General features: G+C 42.9%; 1 protein-coding gene across 1 annotated transcript; it reads right to left on the bottom strand.

The window, feature by feature from the left end:
- Nucleotides 1-1,197: 1,197 nt before the first annotated feature.
- On the bottom strand, nucleotides 1,198-20,845 carry SIAH2 (siah E3 ubiquitin protein ligase 2). Its single transcript, XM_084638289.1, has 2 exons — nucleotides 19,858-20,845; nucleotides 1,198-2,701 (listed from the first exon to the last, which is right to left on the bottom strand). Exons 1-2 carry the CDS (start codon nucleotides 20,263-20,265, stop codon nucleotides 2,144-2,146), a joined length of 966 nt encoding a protein of 321 aa, XP_084494415.1. The 5' UTR covers nucleotides 20,266-20,845; the 3' UTR covers nucleotides 1,198-2,143.
- Between the last annotated feature and the right edge of the window lie 1,496 nt (nucleotides 20,846-22,341).

Below are 22,341 nucleotides of genomic sequence, written 5' to 3'. Positions count from 1 at the left end.
TTAATTCCAGTGAACCTTCATTTCTCCAACAAAGGTGTTAAATCATCTACCATGAATTGTGCAGTGTGATTTACAAAGAGTGTTAGGGAAATTTAATCTGGATTCATGAATACTGTTACAAACCAGGACTTTGTTTTCACTTTACATTTTAGTTCTGTTTAAATTATTGTTGTGATTCTGTCATGCTTAAACTAAGGGCCTTCTGCAGCAAAATTTGGAAAACGTGCCATTTTTCATTGTAAGCATTGCTAGGCTATTGGAATGTGAATTGCTTTTGAGAATTCTTGGTTAACTGGTCCTACGCAGAGCCTAGGCATTACCTTCTGAAGACCCAGAGCCTAAGTCTGATCTTGCGACAGCAGTGTAAATCAGTTCAATGAAGTCACTGGAGTTATGGAGTTATTGGAGTCATGAGTTGAAGTCATTGGAGTTACGCTAGTGTGAGATCCACCAATAGGACCCTGAACTATACTGTGTCATTAATAATAGTTCCAGGGAGTTCTTTCCATGATCTCACAAACCCTCATTTCCACAAAACAAACTAATACATATCCTACTATTGGTTCTGGTGGATTATTTGGGAGTACTAGCTTGCATTCTCAAGAAGTTGTACAGAAGCCCCCCTCCTCATATGAACTAGATCACAGAAAGGAAGGAAACATTTTGCCTGGAATATCAGATTCTTCTTCCATTTTGGAGCACATAGTATATTGTCCCATATGGTCACAGACACTGCTACACTATTAAAGGGAAGTCAGATTTCTACTATTCTCTAAGAAGGTGATGTGCTAGATCTCAGACCCTTTCTGGAGGAAGAAGCAGCATGTGTAAAGATCTAAATCTGCTTATTTTCTGTTTTTTTCTCTATATAGCCTAACTGGATAATAAAACTGTCGTCCCAATCCTGCAAACCTTCTACATGTGGAACTCTCACTGATGTCTATGGAAGTTCTGCATGTGGAGAGCTTACAGAATCAGGCCATAATGTGGTATCCTTTCCTCTGATTTGATTCAGATTAAAAGTTGATGTAAATGACACTTAAGAGTGAGAATGTGGTCTCAATTCACAGTAGCACAAGAGAAAATTTACATGTACAGAGAGTAAAACAACTTTGAAAACAACAGCTGCCACCATAATTTCACACAATTAAACTTTAATATGTGGGCACCTCTATCAATTAAACACGCCACACAATGTTGTTTTTGCAAAATATTTATTAAAAAACTAAAGTAAATATGGCAACAAAAACTTAAATAGCAAATGACATGACACTGGCCATAAAGCTTTTACTATATTATTCTAATCAGTCTCTGACAATATCAATAATCAAGTATGTCTCCAGGGGAAGCCACATGTAAACAACCTGAATGCACCTCTATATGGTCAACTGCTAGCTGTTTGAGAACTATTAGATATGCGCCTCTTACTTTACTAGCACCTGTTCCAGGGCCCTTGTAAAATGTTCCAGGCATACTCAACTTTAAACGAAGTGAATGGGAGCAGAAGATGCTCAACACTTTGCAGGATCAGGCCTGGTTCATTTTTAAAGACACAGCAAGTGATCCAACACAACTGTTTTTTTTTTCTTTTTCTTTTCTTTTTTTAAAATAAAGAAAAGGGAATCAGAGCAGCAAGGGAACCTACACCAAAGTACCTTTTGTTCCTCTCTGAGTCACAGTAACCTCTCATGGGTACCACACTTGAAGCTATTTGTTTATTCTCTTTTTAAAAGCCCAGCAGGGGGAGTAAGTCAAGAGGTGTCTGTTTTCTCCTTGGATAACTCCTCTTAAGGGGAGCTTTGGGTGCACTTCAAAGAGAAAAACAGACCCTCAAGTCTATTAAAGACATATGTCTAATGGAAGCTCTGTTGTTTTTAAAAAGCGGTAAAAAATCTTCAAAAAGCATTCAAGAATTCTAAAAAAAACCCTTTTCCGGTTCAGATGATTGACAGGACACGCACTCATTTTGTCCGGTTAGCCATGACTTAAAACCCAAAGAGAAAGTTGTTACAAAATGTTGGCTAAATTAGGAATCCTAAGAGATATATATGAAGACATAGTTGAAGATCATTTTAAAAAACCCTTAAGAATGTAAAGCACTATGCCCAGACAACCCCAGGTTTCACTAATGACACAGATATAATCACGGACAACACGTAGAAATAGTCACATTGATGCCAAGGTTTCCATTGTCTGCAAAAAGATGTGCTATAGCTGTATCGAAAACTAGACAGTCGCTGTTCATGATGGCAGCAGCCACCCCATCGTGAATGGAGCGGGGCGTTGCCTCCCAGGTCAGCCTGCGCCGGTTACCATTCAGCTCCAGTCGATAAGCAAAGTTTTCTGCTTGTTTGCGAGTGCCAATGAGCAACACAATAGCAAAAAACTGCTGGTGACCCTCATACTTCTCCTGTTTCTCCAACACCAGCATGAAATGGTGGCCAAAGCAAGACTGCATCATGACCCAGTCGACGGCACCTGGCAGGTTAATGTCCGTGGCGAGAAAGACTATGTCTTCTCCCTGAAGGGTGGTAATGCTTTTGTGGGCGTGCATGAGGTGGGACATCACAGCTTCCAAAGAGCCCTGCCATTTACAGGAGGCACCAGGACATGGACAGGAGTAGGGACGGTATTCACAGATATCTTCATGCTCCGGCTTTTCTGTATGGTGGAGTGTCAGGGAACAGCCTGTAGTGGCATACTGGAAGGAGACAAAACACAGGCCATCAAGATATACACACAGATTTAATGTTCTAAAGCTCCCAGCTGTGAACTGCAAAATGCAGCATCAGTAAGAGCCCTCATTTCATTCTAAATTTTACATTATATTTTTAAGTGCTCTGGATTCAGAGCTGAGATTTATTTTACCCCCAAATGGATTCCTGCTTCATATGCTTTTAAATGGGAATTGCAAGCCGTTAGATAAACACGAATATTTTATTAGAACACACACTTAGAAAGTGCAGCATTACTAGAATTTATGTCCCATTCAATGAAAGATTTTATTTTAATTTAAATGTTTGCAGTCTCACTCTGCCACTGCATGAGAATCAAAGGGAGTGAAACTGACTATTTTCACCATACAAGTAAGGTGAAAGCCTAAATAAGTGAGATTTTTGTTTAAAGCTCTGTTTTAATAGTCCCTGAGTCACACAGGTAAAGACATGTATTTATTTGTTTTAAATCAGAAAGTGCACCTTTACATTCTTATAGCAAATTCAACATTCCTTAAACAAAGCACATACTTCTGCATCCTTACACAGCAACAGTCCCTTAATGGGAAAGCTTTTCCCCTTCATCCCAGCACCTGATTATCACCATTGTCACAGCTGTGAGACAAGCCAGAGCACTTTCTACACTGACAGCAATAAGCCCTCCACAATACGTACATCCACAATTCAAAAGAAAAAGGATTAAGCAAGAGTTTTCACTCTCCACCTGGCTAAAGAATAACAGTGTCTCAGACCGGAGCATAACAGGGGAGGCAAACTTCTTTTCTCAACCTCATCCCTTATCTTTTTCCATGCACTGATTTATTTAGAGTCATTTTATTCCCAGTCTCTAGTTAGGGACAAGTCCAAAAACAACCACTAGCTGAGTCACTTTCCTGGAATACACAATGTTATATATTAAGTTTATATGCAACACAGTTAGGAAATGTCAAGTGACCATTCTCATAGCAACCAGTACTTGGCCCTTGTGTAAGGGCCTCATGAAAAGTGCATCATGGAGTTTCCTGACTTTGTATCATCTAGTGTTTCCACTGATGTGCTGGTGTGGTGGTTTTTGTGTATGTATAACATGAGGGGGAAACGAGTCCAGGAGAGCTGGCTGTATTTTAAAGAATCCTTATTGAGGTTACAGGGACAAACCATTCCAATGTGTAGAAAGAATAGTAAATATGGCAGGCGACCAGCTCGGCTTAATAGTGAAATCCTTGCTGATCTTAAATACAAAAAAGAAGCTTACAAGAAGTGGCAGATTAGACAAATGACCAGGGATGAGTAAAAAAATATTGCTCGGGCATGCAGGAGTGATATCAGGAAGGCCAAATCACACCTGGAGTTGCAGCTAGCAAGAGATGTTAAGAGTAACAAGAAGGGTTTCTTCAGGTATGTCAGCAACAAGAAGAAAGTCAAGGAAAGTGTGGGTCCCTTACTGAATGAGGGAGGCAACCTAGTGACAGAGGATGTGGAAAAAGCTAATGTACTCAATGCTTTTTTGCCTCTCTCTTCACGAACAAGGTCAGCTCCCAGACTACTGCACTGGACAGCACAGCATGGGGAGAAGGTGATCAGCCCTCTGTGGAGAAAGAAGTGGTTCGGGACTATTTAGAAAAGCTGGACGTGCACAAGTCCATGGGGCCGGATGCGTTGCATCCAAGAGTGCTAAAGGAGGTGGCGGATGTGATGGCTGAGCCATTGGCCATTATCTTTGAAAACTCATGGTGATCGGGGGAAGACCCGGACGACTGGAAAAAGGCTAACGTCGTACCCATCTTTAAAAAAGGGAAGGAGGATGATCCTGGGAACTACAGGCCAGTCAGCCTCACCTCAGTCCCTGGAAAAATCATGGAGCAGGTCCTCAAGGAATCAATTCTGAAGCACTTGGAGGAGAGGAAAGTGATCAGGAACAGTCAGCATGGATTCACCAAGGGCAAGTTATGCCTGACCAATCTAATTGCCTTCTATGACGAGATAACAGGTTCTGTGGATGAAGGGAAAGCAGTGGACATGTTGTTCCTTGACTTGGAGAAAGCAGTGGACATGTTGTTCCTTGACTTTAGCAAAGCTTTTGACACTGTCTCCCACAGTATTCTTGCCAGTAAGTTAAAGAAGTATGGGCTGGATGAATGGACGATAAGGTGGATCGAAAGCTGGCTAGATTGTTGGGCTCAACGGGTAGTGATCAATGGCTCCATGTCTAGTTGGCAGCCGGTATCAAGTGGAGTGCCCCAACAGTCAGTCCTGGGGCTGGTTTTGTTCAATATCTTCATAAATGATCTGGAGGATGGTGTGAATTGCACCATCAGCAAGTTTGCAGATGACACTAAACTGGGAGGAGAGGTAGATACGCTGGAGGTAGGGATAGGATACAGAGGGCCCTAGAAATATTGGAGGATTGGGCCAAAAGAAATCTGATGAGGTTCAACAAGGACAAGGGCAGAGTCCTGCAGAAAAGGACCTAGGGATTACAGTGGACAAGAAGCTGGATATGAGTCAACAGTGTGCCCTTGTTGCCAAGAAGGCCAATGGCATTTTGGGATGTATAAGTAGGGGCATTGCCAGCAGATCGAGGGACGTGATCGTTCCCCTCTATTCAACATTGGTGAGGCCTCATCTGGAGTACTGTGTCCAGTTTTGGGCCCCACACTACAAGAAGGATGTGGAAAAATTGGAGAGAGTCCAGCGGCGGGCAACAAAAATGATTAGGGGACTGGAACACATGACTTATGAGGAGAGGCTGAGGGAACTGGGGATGTTTAGTCTACAGAAGAGAAGAATGAGGGGGAATTTGACAGCTGCTTTCAACTACCTGAAAGGGGGTTCCAAAGAGGATGGATCTAGACTGTTCTCAGTGGTAGCAGATGACAGAACAAGGAGTAATGGTCTCAAGTTGCAGTGGGGGAGATTTAGGTTGGATATTGTGAAAAAGTTTTTCACGAGGAGGGTGGTGAAACACTGGAATGCGTTACCTAGGGAGATGGTGGAATCTCCTTCCTTAGAAATTTTTAAGGTCAGGCTTGACAAAGGCCTGGCTGGGATGATTTAATTGGGTGTTGGATCATATTAAAGAAGTTCTGTATTAAAATCACAAATGAATTTGATTCCCCATAGTTTAAATTCCAGGGTATTACTAATTAAGAGGTCTCTTGGCTTTTGGTACTGTTTCTCTCCCTCTATGTGTGAAACCTGCAAGCTGCTAATTGCATTAGTACATTCTAGACAAAGTCTAGACAGAGTCTGTTCTCAAAGCAATTCACACAGAGAGAGACTCAAAGCAATACTCTGTAACAACAGAAACAGCATCCAGAGACTCCCCGCCTTTTGTTGTATTAACAATTGTGATTAAAATAGAGATAGAGGATGTATGTGGATGGATGCTTGGTGTGGATAATAACTGAATGATCAGGGAGGTGCCAGCCTAAGAATCCAGTGTCCATCGGCTGAAGAAGGCGTCAAGTGGAAATAACCAGAGGACCCCCTGGAGGGCAGACTGGAATCCACCCAACAGCCTCAAGAATGGGAGAACCAAAGAACAAGATAACATTTGGCAGCACGGAGCCGTCAGGAATGTGCCATCTGCTGATTGATTCAGCAACAGCATGATGAAGCAATTCCCATAGACTGGCATAGGAAGAAATTCCTATAAAAATGGACTCTAGAAAGGGAGAACTTTGGGGTCTGATTCTGCAAACCAACTTCCAGGAGCATCAGACAAGGCCCTGCTCCCTCCTCATGTCCAGGCCAGCTGGCCAGTGGCTTGGCATGAGCAACTCTAAGGCTGGTAACTATGATAACAACCTTGCAGAACGTGTGTGTGTGTGTGTGTGTGTGTGTGTGTATGAATGTGTGAATAAATATGAGATTGAATGGAATGTTATAGCTATAACTAACTGCTTACTATGATTCTTTCTGTATTCACAATAAATGTGAAAAGAAAAGGAGTACTTGTGGCACCTTAGAGACAAACCAATTTATTTGAGCATAAGCTTGCGTGAGCTACATCGGATGCATCCGATGAAGTGAGCTGTAGCTCACAAAAGCTTATGCTCAAATAAATTGGTTAGTCTCTAAGGTGCCACAAGTACTCCTTTTCTTTTTGCAAATACAGACTAACACGGCTGTTACTCTGAAACCTGACAATAAATGTGGTATTTTGCCTTTTTCCCTTTAATAAGATCCTGCTGGTTTTTAACTTATTGGTATAACATGAGGATCAGTCCTGCTTTGAGCAGGGGGTTGGACTAGATGACCTCCTGAGGTCCCTTCCAACCCTGATATTCTATGATTCTATGAGTGGAGGGGGAAATGGTTACACTTCCTTCAGAAGGAAGAGAAAAATATACTTAGCTGTGCAGTCAGAACTCTAGAAATCATACATTCAAAGAGGAACTTCACATAAAGAATAGAAACAGCTGATCAGGGAAGATTCACAGTGGACAAGGTTAATGCTGACCCCCAAAAGTTTGTTTTGTTTTTTAAATTGGATTTGCACCCTTTGTTTATACTTTATACAAAGGAGGCCCCAAAGGATGTTTTTATTTAAGTTAGCAATATCAGGAATGTCAAGATCTGATGGAGGACCTTAGATGTTTATTAGAACATCTTACATGTGAACAGAGGACAGGTGAGTTGAATCTTTAAACACAATACCCTTTATCCAAAATGTTCCCCAATCCTTGGAGTTAAGAGGTGATACCAAAATGAAGCAAAAATAATAATAAATAGTAATAATAAAAAAAAAGGCCCCTTTCCCAAGGAATGGGACAGAGGACTAAGCTACCAGCTTTAGGTGTAAGAATGGCAAAAACTCAGTGATCTAGAAGCTGAATTAAATACCAAATACGAAAATACGAACAAGTCTGGAGAGAGTTTCTGGTGATATGAACAAGTAAAAAAAGGGTTGTTTCTTAATAATTATCTGACCAATTTTTTAAAAAATCAAGGTTAAATGCAATTTTTCCAAATGTTTAAAAAAGAAACAGCTATTTCTGAGTCAGAACAAGCACAAGGAATTTCAGTTCCGAGGGTTAAATGCCTGAGAAACAAGGGCTTAGATTCAATATAATCTCAGTTATTATACATATCATGCTGCTAACGTGTATAGTGGAAGAACACGAGAGTACAGACTTCTGTTTCAGATGTCACTAAAGAGTTAATGCATTTACTGTATCCACCCCTCCCCCCCACTAATTAATCCTCTGCTAAGAGATTTGTTTAGGTATGCCAGTGAGCAGACAAGCCATGAGTTCTGCACCACCACAGTGACAGTAGAAAGAAGTGGTCCGAGTGTCAAAAGGGGGGGTGCGCCACAATTGAGGCCAAATGCTGCAATTTGTCAGGATTGCAGCACTGCTGTTTGCACACGCATGTATGCAACAGAAGATTGTCCCAGACACACAATGATAGGTGCAGGCAGACGTGAAACAAGTCAGTCTTAAGCCTAAGCATTCTTCCCAGGAAGAGATTTTAGCCCTATTGCTGCTCATGGTGCAAATAAGTCTTTATGATAGTGACACACTTGTTTAGAAGTTAAAACAAAACAGAGAGAGAACTAAAGTTCAAGTATATTGATGCTCGTGGCACAGAAAAGGCAATATTTTAGAGAAAGTCCAAGTGAAGGGACAGTTAGAAGAACCATCACTCTAAGTACTTTACATTTCTTTTAAAAAACATAGCCTATCACTTACCAAATTTTTTAAAAACCAACTTTCAACAATCCCCAAACACTGCACTTTGTTGCTGGAAAGCTGCTCTCGTGGCATAACACTCTTACTTGTCATTTAAGGACAGTGCCCCAAAGGGTTAAATAGGAGTTTCCGGATGGATGTTCAGTATTTGAAAAGTGTGAGCTCTGGTGATGTGGATAAGCCTTGCCCAAAATTATATGGTATGTGAGAGTGCTGCTTTAGCTTTTGACCTCATCCCTGCCACGTGAAGCATTCAGTTAAATATAGATTTAGATCCCCAACCCACAATGATATTTTTCTAAGCCTGTTACATAGAGTGTCACAGCCCTGAATCCCAACCGTCTCTTGTATGCTCCAGTACCTTCCATTTGTTAGCAGGCTTCTTAGTTAGAAGTAGCTAGCCCTATAGCACCCTTCGCAAACCTCTGCTTCTCTAGCAAAGCTGCATTTTCTGCTACTGCTAAACTAGGCTGAGGCCAAACAATTTTATGTAAAACGAAGCCAAGTAACTTCACTCAGAACGATCAACCTCAATTCAGCACAGTGCAAACAATGCAGAGGGGCTCCACTATAGAAGCGAGGTCTACATATTAAAAAACAAAACATAAGAACAATAAAATATCAGAAGGGTAAATACTGGGAAAATAAACATCCATCAGGAAAAGATAGAGAATGAAAGCAGAATTGGAACTATTGATAAAAATGTCAAAACATCATCTACTTCTTTCACAGCCTTGTGTCCTGCAAGCCTTAAAAGAACCTGTTATGCCTCAAAATTAGAAAGTATAATCTGATGTTAGACTCTTGTTAGATCTTGGACAAATGGAATAAGTAATTCAAATCAGAATCATAAAGCATAAGGACAGAAGGGACCACCAAACCACCTATATCACAGGCCACCAACTCCATCTCGCATGCACACACTACCCCAACAACTGAAATTAGACCGAAGTATCACAGCCCACAGGATGCTAAAGTATTATGCACCACAGTGAGAAAATAGAAGGGACTGACATGCACTTTTGCCTGAGATGCCTACAATGACAGTAAAATGGTTGAGATAATCCTGGCAAGTGCACCACACCCACACGCTGCAGAGGAAGGCAAACCCCTCCCCCCCCCGCCCCCTAAAGTCACTGCCAATCTGCCCTGGTGGAAATTCCTGTCTAACCTCATCCACATATGCCTATCAGTTAGACATGTGAGCATGTGAGCAAGAACCAGCCAACCATGCACTTGAGAGCGAGAGAATGCTTGTTTTACCTTTCTAGTTTTGGAAGACTTAAATTAAGGTTTGAAGTCATGGGACACAATCAGTGCTAGATTACCGGGAAGAGAGTAAATAATATGCATCACATAAATATGAAATGCCAAACAACTGGCATAATATTTACCTGACTGGGAAAGCTGCCATTCTACCACCCTATGTGATGTGTTTATTTCTGTCTGGACAATTAAAATTAAGGGTCGCATATCTGTCTATGTATGTTAACAGTCAGACTTAGTTTGCCTTGTTTATGTAAACTTCTGATAAAGTTGCGAGGTAACCGTGAAGCACAGAAGGAAGTTCAATTTTTTTCTCAAGTCAAAAGTTAATTACACAATACTGTGAGTTTATCAGGTTTTCTTGTAATAAGTACACTTGTCTTTAGAGGGCTTAGAAGCATCTGATTATCTGGTGGTAGAGTTGGCTGGAAGGCAAGATGTGCAACTGGCGTATTTCTTGAAATGACATCTCTATATCTAATGTACCTGTGGTCTAACTTCATAAAGTGCTGAGCACCACCGTTCCCAGTGATGTCGGGAAATGTGGGTTTAAAACCCCTGAAAAAAAAATCAAGCCACTTACTTCCCTGAGACTCCTGGAATATATGCATAACGAAAAATACAGAAATCTGACTATTTCCTTCCTAATTTGCAAAATGTATTCTTATATCAAATTACTCACATCACTAAGAACCTATTTATTTGGCAATGGGGGGAAATCCTAAAACATTTTCAAATATATATATTTGTATTAAATGTAACTGAGCACATTCCATGTAGTTGCCCATTAGCAAGTTTGCTACAAATGTATAGGTTTCAGAGTAGCAGCTGTGTTAGTCTGTATCCGCAAAAAGAAAAGGAGTACCTGTGGCTCCTTAGAGACTAACAAATTTATTTGAGCATCAGCTTTCGTGATCTACAGCTCACTTCATATCCGATAAATAAATAAATAAAATAAATAAATTTGTTAGTAGTCTCCAAGGGACCACAAGTACTCCTTTTCTTTTTACAAATGTATAGAAGACATTCCCCCCAGTGGAGTCCTCAAAGCTAATACAAGGGGACTAAGTTTATGGCTGTGTAAATCTGAAGCAAATTCTATTAAACTAAAACACAAGCAGGCAGTAGCATGTGTTTTAACACTATCAGGAGTGCAGTTCTGCACAGGGTTCTGTCATTTCTGTGGCCACAGCAATGATCACTCAGGCATGAATGGTTCTGTTTGTGAAGTACTATCATGAAAGGTAATGCTAAAATATTGCAGAATAGACAAATATTGGTTAACGTGTAAATATATGAAGTCTCTGCAGTTTTATAGCTCAAAGTAAACAGCAGCATTTAAAACTCTAATTATTTCACTGCAAATTTCTGAATAAGTAGTTCATCTATAAAAGCACATTGCACCACTCAGTTCGCTAGGCCACATTGCAGTAGTTCAGTTGCTTAGGAAGATGAAATTTGGCAATAATTAATTAGATTTAATAGCCCTTCATACATCTGTGCGTTCACAAGGTTTATTTTCTCCAATCTACAGCATCCTTACAAAGACACCTGAGGCCACAAGAGAAGCTAAATCCATATAAAAAAGCCTCCCTGACTAAACAGCGCTTTTCTACAGCTAACCAGTTCCATATTTATTTAAAAGAGGAAAGGTAGTAAGATGATATTTCAGCATGTCTTTAACGAGGATTTTGAGTCAGAGGATGATGTGCATTTCTAGTTTTGAAAGCGTGCCTAGAGCATTCCGTAAGTATTTTAAAATTTCAGTGACTTAACACTTATCTCCTGTAAGACTCACCTCTTTCATAATGCCTATAAGAAGCACATAGATAATTATACAATGCTATATATATTTTCAAAAAGCCTTTGTAACCCATCCAAACGGGCACAGGGAAAAGTAAGTAACCACATGACCCCATTCCTATAAACCTTTCTGTTTTCTCTATTGTACACTTTTGGGCACTGTAAAACCAATAAATAGATGCTTTCTAAGCATGGAAGACAAATGCCAGTGAAAAATACCCTGGTTAATGTCACTTTGTTGCTGTTTGGGAGGAGTATGTGCAGCAGCATAGAAATTACTCGTGGTAAAGAAAGACACCCCCTCTCCCCCATAAAAAGAGAGGTTGGGAGAGGAGTAGAAAGTAGAAGAGATTCTTAGTATTTCCACCCCTTTTCCATCCATGAGAGGCAGAAAGCTCCTTCTACTTCCCAACAGCTAGCAGGAAGTAGGATTTCCAATTTAGCAGATTCCTACCAGCTGGAGCCTGAGGCGAAGGATGGAGCTCCAAAGATCAGAAACATCAGCCCGGGAAAACCCCAGCCGTCTCCCCATTCTCCAACAGTTAGGGAAGATAGAAGAGTAGTTAGTTGCCACTCCATCTTTCATATCCACCTCTGGCATGCTCTTCAGACCCTGTACTAACTGGTGCCTATATATGGCAATGACCCAATTCTATGTTTTCTATAGGCCTCCTGTGGGAGACTTGGATGCATAAAGAAATGCAAGATCAGGTCCCAGCCTGTTTCACACAGGCAACTGAACACTATCAGCATTAACAGCTTTCAGTCACTCAGGCTACATCTGAACTCATAAGACAGAGATGAAAAGCTCCAAATCCCATCACCAAGTAAGTCTCTGAGCTATCCAGTCCCCATGCCCCCCCCCTCAATTATTCCATCTTCCAATCTAAGCTACACCCCTCCCCTTCTCAGTCAGTGTTAATGGTATCAGAGTAGCTCTGCAGGGTCAGAACATACCAAGCAAGATAAGTTAATTGCAAAGGTAATATTGGAAAGAATTTTGGAAAAATGGTTTCCTCAACTGCAACAGAAGTAAAGGCTCCAAAATGCAAATTTAAGCTTTGTAATTAATGTTGTGCTATCTACACCTCCACAAATGTTTCAAGCAACAATTGAACACTTTAACGAATATGTGGACTCAATTCACCATAGCTGGCGTCCTTCCCAAATGTATACTGACACAGCACTTAAACTATTAGTTTGGAACTTCCTGTGAATTGAATTGCCTTGCATCTGCACTGAAGATCAACAGTGGATCTGCTGGGACTCACTGCCCAGAAATAGACCAAAGAGAAAGTCTGAGACAATTCTAGAGACGAGGGGAACGATATAAGTGCCCAACAGACAGTAAGATTATTTCTACTTGTTTTCTTCCACTCCTTATTTTATATTGTCTCTGTCTCACAATTAGTAGTAGTTTGCAGGAAAGTTTTTTTCCAATTAAACTATTAAGGTCCATGTACTTAATGTTTCCCATGACCCTACCCAAAACAAGATAACTGAGCTGCAAAAGGGAGTGGGGTGGAAAGGGTGTGTGGGTACATTTTCTTGCTTCTTTACGATGTTTAAAGAAGGCGCAAAAAAAATTCCGCTTAGTTTTATTTACATTAGTCAGTCAGGGTTTATCTGTGCCGAGAGCTTCTGGCCAACTGGAGAACTGACAGGTTAATAACAGATATACCAAAGAGGAGAAACTTGACTCAGAAAGAGATGAGGTGCTTTTTATTCAAACTGTTTAAATCTTTTTAGGTTTTATTGGTTACACCTTTTTATTTAAAGAACAGGAGAGAAAAGAACTTGGTTAAAGAATCAACAAGCCAATCTTTTGTTTTATCCTGTAAAGTGAACTGGTTTAATGTATTTGCTTTGCTAAAAATATCACTATAAAATGGAGAAAATAGCTTGATTAAAGGAAAGCCTGAGCAGAGGGAGCTGTTTTCACCAAGGTTTGTAATCGCTTGTAAGTATTTCCTACCACTAGCAGTGAGGCTAGGAGACATGTAAGTAAGTGTTTTTGAACTTGGGGGGAAAAAAAATCATCCTTTCAGGTAAGGTCTCAGAAAGCTTTCTGTGCCCATTTCTGAGTCATCCAAGATGCTCTCCAACAACAAAGACAAGTCTTGACATTTCCAGTATTTAACATCTACATTCACACACCCCTTTCAGGCCTCCTTTAATCATCATAAAGCAGCAATAAATAAATAAATAAATATAATAAAGCATAAGTCCAACCTGTCAATGGCAGGTTTTCAGCCTAGATGGACCTCTAGTCAGTTTCAATACAAAATGAACTGTAATTTGTGATCAGAATAGTTGCTTTGGGGAGTGATGCATTGATTTTGTTAAGGGCAACTAGGAAATACTAACTGTCACTGAAGATTAAGACAGGACACTTTAAAAAATGAAAACTAGGCAAGCAAGCATATCTGAAAAGAATGCATGGAACGTTTCGGTCTTTTTAGGCCAAGAATGCATCACAGTGGGGCATCTGACTCGCTGAACTTCTTCCTATATTGGATTTAAAAAGAAAAGCTGTGTTTTAGTTCTACATTCCATGTTATTACAATCATGAGATTAATTCTCATTTGAAAATGGAATAGAGAGAAACAGACTCCTATGTTCCTAAAAACTCAATAAAACACCTAAACTCATCCCACCTTGTCCTGTGATCTAGTTCACAAGCTAAATAGGTGTCCCAACCAAGGACTGTCACTGAACTTAAAATGTTGAAGTAAGTGGCACTGATGATTCATTCAGGAGGTGTCATTCTTTCCTCTGAGTCAGTAATGAATCTTGCAGATTGTTATGGGGCACTATATGGCTATGGACTGGCTTTCAGAGGTTATACAGAATTAATGACCATAAATATCCCATGGCACCCTTCGTCAGTGAATGCATCCGAGGAAGTGAGCTGTAGCTCACGAAAGCTCATGCTCAAATAAATTGGTTAGTCTCTAAGGTGCCACAAGTCCTCCTTTTCTTTTTGTGAATACAGACTAACACGGCTGCTACTCTGAAACCTGATCTTAGCAAGTGTTCTGTTCAACCTGGGTCATTATGTTCTGCCTCCTTCTGTTATCAAGCATTCTCTCTCACGTCTTGTCATGAAGTTACATTCAACAGCAAAGAGAAGCGACACCATTCAGTGTCACAACCACTATTGGCTTCAGCCATTATTGTTGTGAGGCTTAGCTGTCCTGTCAGGTGCTTTGAGACATTATGAAAGTAAAAAGGGTTAAAGGATATCTAGCTAAAGTTTTAAGAATAATTGAATTACATTTGCAGCTCCAAAACCTATATTGGGAAAGATATGTACTTCAGAACAGTTCACTAAGTTTTAAAAAGAAAACAGTTTAAAAATGCAGTAAGATTTAAACATTTAATCTGCCTACCTGAAAAACTGAAGTTCCGAATTAAATCTAAAGATGTCAACTATAATTAGTGACAGGACAGCTTGTTCATCCCTCTCTCTCTCTCTGAAGGACTACAGAAAATTGGCTGAAGAGATGTAACAGATGCCCCATTCCCATGGCTAAATAGTTCTTTTAAAAACAGAATGAAGCTACCTCGCAAAACACTTCTAACTTCATAAAGGCAGGATGACTGTGCCAAATAGTAAGAACAAAAGAGACATTCTGCATCCAATTTACTGCAAACTAGAACGAAAGTAGTTAATTTAAAAAAAAAAAAATTAGTGAAATTCATTTAATGCTAGTGATGTATGATGCTCCACACTGCTGAAGCATGTAGCTGGCCTATGGAGTGTCAGGTAAATGCCCTCTTCTTAGTACAGCGTGTGTTCTGTTTGCAAAGCTTTAAAACTAGGAACTGGAGACTTAGCAGAGCCGTACATACACTGTACTACAAAGGGCATTTACCAGATTCTTCACAGGTACAGCAGTGGAGTTCCACTGTGAGAATTACTTCACCTCCTTAATGTACACTGGGGCATTGCATGGAGCAGCAGCCGGAGACTCACAACTTCAGGCCTTGAAAGAAGGAAAAGCTCACAGTAAATATTATTTAAATTGAAAACCAACAGAGCATCTACCCCTACAAACTGCCAAACAAACCTGCCATTGTTTGTTTTTGATTAATCTGAGAAAAATCCTGGAAATCCTCCCGTAACTGCAAACTATCATATCTCTTGGTCTTGCTAGCAATGGGAATTTAATATAAACTCACTTATATTATAGTTCAATTAAGTGCTGATTATCAGAACTCTTGTGCATCAATCTCCCTGTGGTAATTTAAAATCATTCTTGAAGGAAATCCAGCAATAGTAATGTTTATTACAACTTTAGATTTCCAAACAATGCAGTTGGCAGAGAGTCACACAACCAAATACTCATGCATTCTTGCTTCACTCACCGATTCAGAGGGTCTGGTCTTTGCCCTGTAGCCTATGACCAGTCCCCTGGGAGTGACTCTTAAGCATATCAAATCCCCCGGGGTCACAGAGTTCCACAGAGACAGGCCCATGGCCTCCAAGACTGAGTATTTGTCTCTCTCTGTCGCTCCCTGTAAGGAATCTAGCCAAGCCAGACTCCTGCAGGAGGCTTGTACCCTTTGGACGCAATGGTCACAGTGAGCATTTGCTGTGATATGGGAAGCCTTTTCTAAACAAGGTAACAATTTATTAGTCACTTGGCACACAGAACCAGAACGTCCTTGGGTTAGCAAAGAGAGAAAAGTTCTGTCAATTCTGGTCAAACCAGTGCCATGAGCAAGCCAAGCTCTAATCTAATGGATTCCATCTCAGGCTCTCTCTCTCTCTCTTTGTCCACCCATATGACAGCAGCCATCCTCTTCCAGAAGCAAACTCTTTAACTCAGTGGTGGGCAAACTACGGCCTGGGGGCCTCATCCGGCCCTTCAGATGTTTTAATCTGGCCCTTGAGCTCCTGCTGGGGAGTGGGGTGGGGGGGGGGCTTGCTCTGCACAGCTCCCTGAAGCAGTGGCATGTCCCGCCTCTGGCTCCTACAGTTCCACACACTGCCCTGCCCCAAATGCCTCCCTCGCAGCTCCCATTGGCTAGCAAAAGGAGCCAGAGCGGGGACATGCTGCTGCTTCTGGGAACTGTTTGAGGTAAGCACAGCTGAGAGCCTGCACCCTTGACCCCCTCCCACACCCCAACCCCCTGCTCCAGCCCGGAGTCCCCTCCCACACTTTGAACTCCTAATTTCTGGGCCCACCCCAGAACCTGTATCGCCAGCCGGAACCCTCACTCCCTCCCACACCCCAGTCCCCAATTGTGTGTGCATTCATGGCCCACCATACAATTTTGATACCCAGATGCAGCCCTCGGGCCAAAAAGTTTGCCCACCCCTGCCTTAACTCCTTTCTGTCCCAGATCAGTTCTTTGTTCTCAAGCTGGGGTCTCTTCTCAACTTCCCTGCTGAGAGGTGGGGAGAAAACCACCTTCCTCCTGGCCATTGTTTCCTAGGTGTCAATGTTCTGGCCCCTGAGGCTTTCCATTGTCTCTTTTGGACTCTGCATTAATAGGGGTTGCTTTCAGCAGGTTTCAGCCAGTTCCTCAACAACCCTATTCATTGCAGCCCAGACAGCAAGACAACACCCACACCTCATGTCCTGTGTGCTGCTCCCAAGAGCAGGCTTAACTCTTTTTCCTCCTCTGGGTAGCAATGCAAAGTACACAGGTGTTTCATAAAAATATTACAGAAAATCCTAACTTCCTCACAGCTTCTCTAGACGGTTAATAGCTTTTTGGAATTGATTGGCAAGACACTGGCCAAAAGAAGAGTCTGACCTGTCCTTAAAGACTTCTCAGCACCAGGCAACAAGGCTGGCCTGAAAGAGACTTCTCAGCACAAGGCAACTTTTATGCTGCAACAGCTAATATTCTGCTGATATCCCCACAATGTTCCCAGCCAGGTTTTAAGAACACCCTAACAGATCATGATCATACAATCCACCTCAGGTTTTACACTGAGACCAGTGCATAGGTGGAACAGGGGTTACTGACTTTCCACCCAGCACTGACTTAACTCCTCTAGTGAAAGAAAACAACATCAGTAACACTTATTTATGTAAAAGCAGCAAAGAGTCCTGCGGCACCTTATAGACTAACAGACGTATTGGAGCATAAGCTTTCGTGGGTGAATATCTACATGTCTACATGCATCCGAGGGAGTGGGTATGCCACAGGACTCTTTGCTGCTTTTACAGATCCAGACTAACACGGCTACCCCTCTGATACTTATTTATGTATCTTGCTATCAAGTCTCAGGGCCTTGCCTAAAAGAGCTCTCACTTTTTTCGGGGGTGGGTGGGATACTTTTGATTGGACACATTATGCATTAGAACTTGAGCCCAATGAGTAAGAATTCCAGGTAAGAATAAAATGTTTTAAAAAACAGGTGATGACAGACACTAAGAACTGAAGTAAATATCACTCCTGGAGCGCTGCTGTTGGCTGCATGTGACCCTGCAAACTAAACTACAGAACCTTAAATATTGGCAGGACACGAGGAAAAAAAATACTCAAAAAGGAATATGTAAAACAAACTGGAGTTTTAAGGACAAGCCTCACTTTGGAAAATCAGAGTGAACAAAAAATACTCTTAGCTGTAGAACACAGGACATATAGGGGGGTGGAAAATGAGCAGCCATTAATGGCCTGCTGTCACTTTTTTCAACCAGAAGGAAAATTCACTATAAGCATCAACTCCAGTCAAGGCTCTACATTAACGCAATGGAGTAAAACAGTCTATTCCTTTTGTAACATTTCCTATTGCCCCAGTTCTTCAAGTAGATGTGATAATATGAACTCTTGAGCTTGTGTGCAGGCTAACTGCAGGATCTGGGGTTGTTTGTAAAAATCAAAGTTCTGCTAGATGTAGCAAGAATCTGTATAATACACCTTGTATGCTTATTTCCATAAGGAAATATTTTAAGATATATTTCACACAATCTACTTTCAATGAAGAGACACACCAAAGAAAACCAAAGCTCTTAAATTCAAATGAAACTTTTCTAAATATTCTTTGGGGCTTATTTTGGAGTGATCAACACTTTATTTAAAAGGACACTGACAATTTGAAATCTAATCAATTACAGAAGTGAATGAACAGTAGTCTCAGGTACTACATCTGTCTCTGATTCCCTTGGTCTATCAATCACATTACCTATTTTTTAAAATATATTTTTCTGTCCCTTGGTACTGTAAGAGAGACCCACCCAAACTACAGAGAACTATGCCAGGGGAAAGATGTGAAACTGATTAAATACGAAAGTGCTGTCTATAGGCATAAAGTAAGCAAACTGAAAATGAGAGGACAGGTTTTTTCTCTCTGATCTCTTGGAATTATAATAGTGTTCTAAACAAATAGGTAAAATGTATTCAGTGATCATGACTTTTAAAATATATTGTGTCCCTCTTAGTACAAAATTAAATCACAGGCCTACTTATATAAACCTTAACCCCCTACTTCTTTCCAGTGATTTAATTAGAGATGGCCATTTGTCCTACAAAAGAAGCAGTAGATTGCATGAAGAATAATACAGTAGAGTGGTCTAAACCCTCTGCAACAGTGAAAGAGGTCTCTGCAAGAGTCTAAGTGTGTGAGATATTACTTTTAAAAATTAGATGCTTATGTAATTTTTAATCGTTGATTGTTTTAAAAGCCTTAATGGTGTAGTTACGCATTATGCCACTGTGTAGCAGCATGGCTATCAAACAGGATTAAGGCAAGACAGCAGCTCTAAATTGTAAACAGGTATGCAGAAGAGCCACGCTGTCGGTATCTTTAAGACAAAGAACAATAGGATATATATTCTATGTATTCTTATTGCTCATGGGGGTCCCCCCCAAAGTTCTCCTGGGTAAAGGAACTGTGCTCCTAGCAAGAGGCCATATGTCTATTGACCGGGCTAGGAGTGGAAGACCCTCTGTGTTTCTGCTGGAAGGGGGTGAGACAGGCTGCTACTGGGGTTCCTCAGGCTCCTACTGATGTGGGGAGCTTCTTCTGCTTCTGCTGGGAAAGGGGGCAGGGATTTGTTTAAAAGCCATATAAATAACTAGGACAGGAGCCTCCCTCTGGTATGGCGGAGAGGTGCAGAATGTTTCTGTTGACTGGAATCTGGAAAGGAGAGGCGAAACTTTCACGATCTCGCCTCTCTGCAAAATTCTGCGACATCTCGGGAGTTGAGAGGGCAGGTCCCCTTCTTAGTGACCCAGGGGGCAAGGGCTCCCTACTGGCAGCTCTTGGAGGAGCCTTTGCTTTGTGGCTCTGCAGAAGTGACAGCAGCATTCCGGTCCAGAGGCGATCAGAGGCACAAGGAGTTTAGCTCCATCCAGGCACCCCCGGGACCGTGTCGGCCGGAGCAGGCAAAGGGCTTGGAGGATGCTCTTACCTTGCAGGGGAAGAGGACAGCCGAGGCCACTTTCTCCATGGCCAGGTTCCTGATGCTTGGGGTCAGGGATCCCCTGCACGTGGGGCAGCAGCTCAGTTTCTGCCGGCATTGATTGCACACCAGATGCCCGGCCTGGCACTGCAGGATCGGGGGCAGCACATAGTCGAAGCAGACGGGGCACTCGAACAGCGAGGTCAGCTCGTGGTGCTGAGGCGAGACCGGCCCGCCGCCGCCGCCGCCTCCTCCGGGGCCTGAGATCACAGCGGCCGCGGCGGGTAGCGCGGAGGAGCCGGGGCCGGCAGCCGAGATGGTGGCGGCGGCAGTGGGGGCAGCAGCGGGGGACGGGGCGTGCTGCTGCTTGCCGCAGGGTTTGTTAGCACTGGGTCCGGCGGAGGACGGGCGGCTCATCGCGGTCCGAACCAACCATCGAACTGCGGGCACCTGGGTGGCCACTCACCGAAACCCGGCGGGACCCGCGCGACGGACCGGCTCCGGGGCCGCTGTCGGGAGCGGGCCGCCGCCAGCAGCCGATGGGCCGCCGCGGACGTTCCAAAGTGTAGCAGCGTTCCAGAGGGCTGTCCCAGCGTTCCGAGAGCGGCCCCGCCAACCGCCGCGCTTCCCGGGCCGAGCGCGCCACGCGCGGGTCCTCAGCCCATCGTCTGCACCATTGGTCTGACGCAAGCGAGAGAGGCAGGAAGAGGGTGTAGCGCCGAAGCCTGCTCCCCGGCGGGTTCTGCTCCCAGTGCCTGGCTCTTACTGAGCATGCCCCAGCCGCCCAGGCTGCTGTCCCTCCTCGTCCTAGTCCGCTCTGGGATCCGCCCGGCGAGACGGCGAAAGGGAGAGGAGACGCGGGGGTGGGCGAGGAAATGGGGTAGGAGTTGCACGAGCAGAAGAGGAAGGCGTTTGCTGACACTCCACTGGGGGAGGCAGGCCCACACTGGCATGTCTGACGTGTAGGAGCCCCCTTCCACCGCCCGGGGGTGGTGGGGTGAGGGCCGCCTCTGCCTGTCTCCATGGGACTGCGTGGCTGCTGACATGGCTGGCGCAATCCAGTGGGGGAAACGGCACAGAAAGCGCCAGCAGGCACCGAGCTTGCACCAAGGGAGCTGCGATCTACTATGCATCCATCACCATAGCACTTTGCAGCAATAAAGGGTGGTGGAGGGGCTGCCACGCGGTGAGGTTCATGGGTAGGGTGACTAATTGCGATTCACGGTAGCAGGCCGAGCTAGTGTTTTTGCAGCGCACAGGTATGGTAGTTATTCTAAAAAATGGCCTGTGGCTGCAGGAGGGTACGCCAAGGCTCCTGCTGCCCAAGAGCTTCTTTGCGACGAGTCTCCGCCTCTTCGGAATCTCGTGCACGCTGTGGGATGCATTTAGTCCAAGAGCAGATTTTTTTAATGATGTCATGCACCCATGTTTTGCGCTGAAACATGTATGTTGCTGATTTGACACACGAGTACTATGTGCGTTACAAAGAGACTGATCCTGATAAGGAACGCACGTTGTGGGAGACCTGATTCATTTTTATGTGAGATGTGGTTGCAGTTCAGCAGATCCACTCATGTGCGGCTCATCAACTGGAGGCTTGATGTAAAAGCCACGTCTTATTGCTCTGCTGGAGTGCACACGTAGGTGGGGGCGGAGGCTAAAGTTTCCCATGCATTCCCTTCGCTCGGAGATGACGACCGGGTGTGTGGCATGTGGCTTTTTTAGACACAACAAATCCTGCATCTTGGCAGGGGCGGGGGTTAGACTGGATGACCCTTGCAGTCCCTTCTAACCCTACGATTCTATGTCTGCTGGAATTGCAAGTGTGTGTGTGTGAGAGAGAGAGGGCAAATAGAGTAAAGGCACCCTCCCGCATAGTGGATTATTGGTGCTGTGCACCGTGGCACATTTAGCACACTTTTAAAACGTAAATTAATCTCAAATCATGTTACACAAGTCTTTTATGACTACCAGTCACACCATATATTTTAACTTTACATGAACACATGACATAATCACTTCAAAAATTCCTTTGGCAGATTTTAAGATAATGTAAAATTCAGAGTGCTTTTTCAATATTTTCTATGGTTAACGTCAGGGATGTGAAAGTTAGAAACCCTTGTTTGGCAAACACTAATGCATATACAGAATTTTGATACTAATCACTTGACTAAAGTAATGCACATGCCTAAGAGTTCGCAGGACCAGGGCCAAAGCAAGTGTAATTAAGCGTCGGAGAAAAACACAGTTCTCACTCTTCGGGTTGAGTGCAGCAAGTCAGATACACTTTATTTTCTCAAGCAATTGCACAGAGGGAGAGAGTGCACAAGGACACAGGGTTTCCCCCACCTAGGCAGATCTCTCAAGAGATAAACAATTGGAGCAAGCATTTATACCTTTATTACAGACAATAAGCAACAGCTGCATATTGTTTATACATATTCCTTCATGATATCTTATTTTTCTCACCAATTTCTCTTATAGTATACATTC

Source organism: Lepidochelys olivacea, assembly GCF_965140295.1.
Source record: "Lepidochelys olivacea isolate rLepOli2 genome assembly, chromosome: 9".
Classification (NCBI taxonomy): domain Eukaryota; kingdom Metazoa; phylum Chordata; order Testudines; family Cheloniidae; genus Lepidochelys; species Lepidochelys olivacea.
The sequence above is the reverse complement of the archived record's forward strand: the minus strand, read 5'-3'. Positions and strand labels throughout refer to the sequence as shown.

Bases quoted from the DNA above. Each gene is read 5' to 3' on its own strand.
- SIAH2 (XM_084638289.1), bottom strand. From the start codon at position 20,265: ATGAGCCGCCCGTCCTCCGCCGGACCCAGTGCTAACAAACCCTGCGGC. The intron at 2,702-19,857 runs GTAAGAGCATCC...GTCTCCTTCCAG, and splicing joins CTGTCCTCTTCCCCTGCAAG to TATGCCACTACAGGCTGTTC.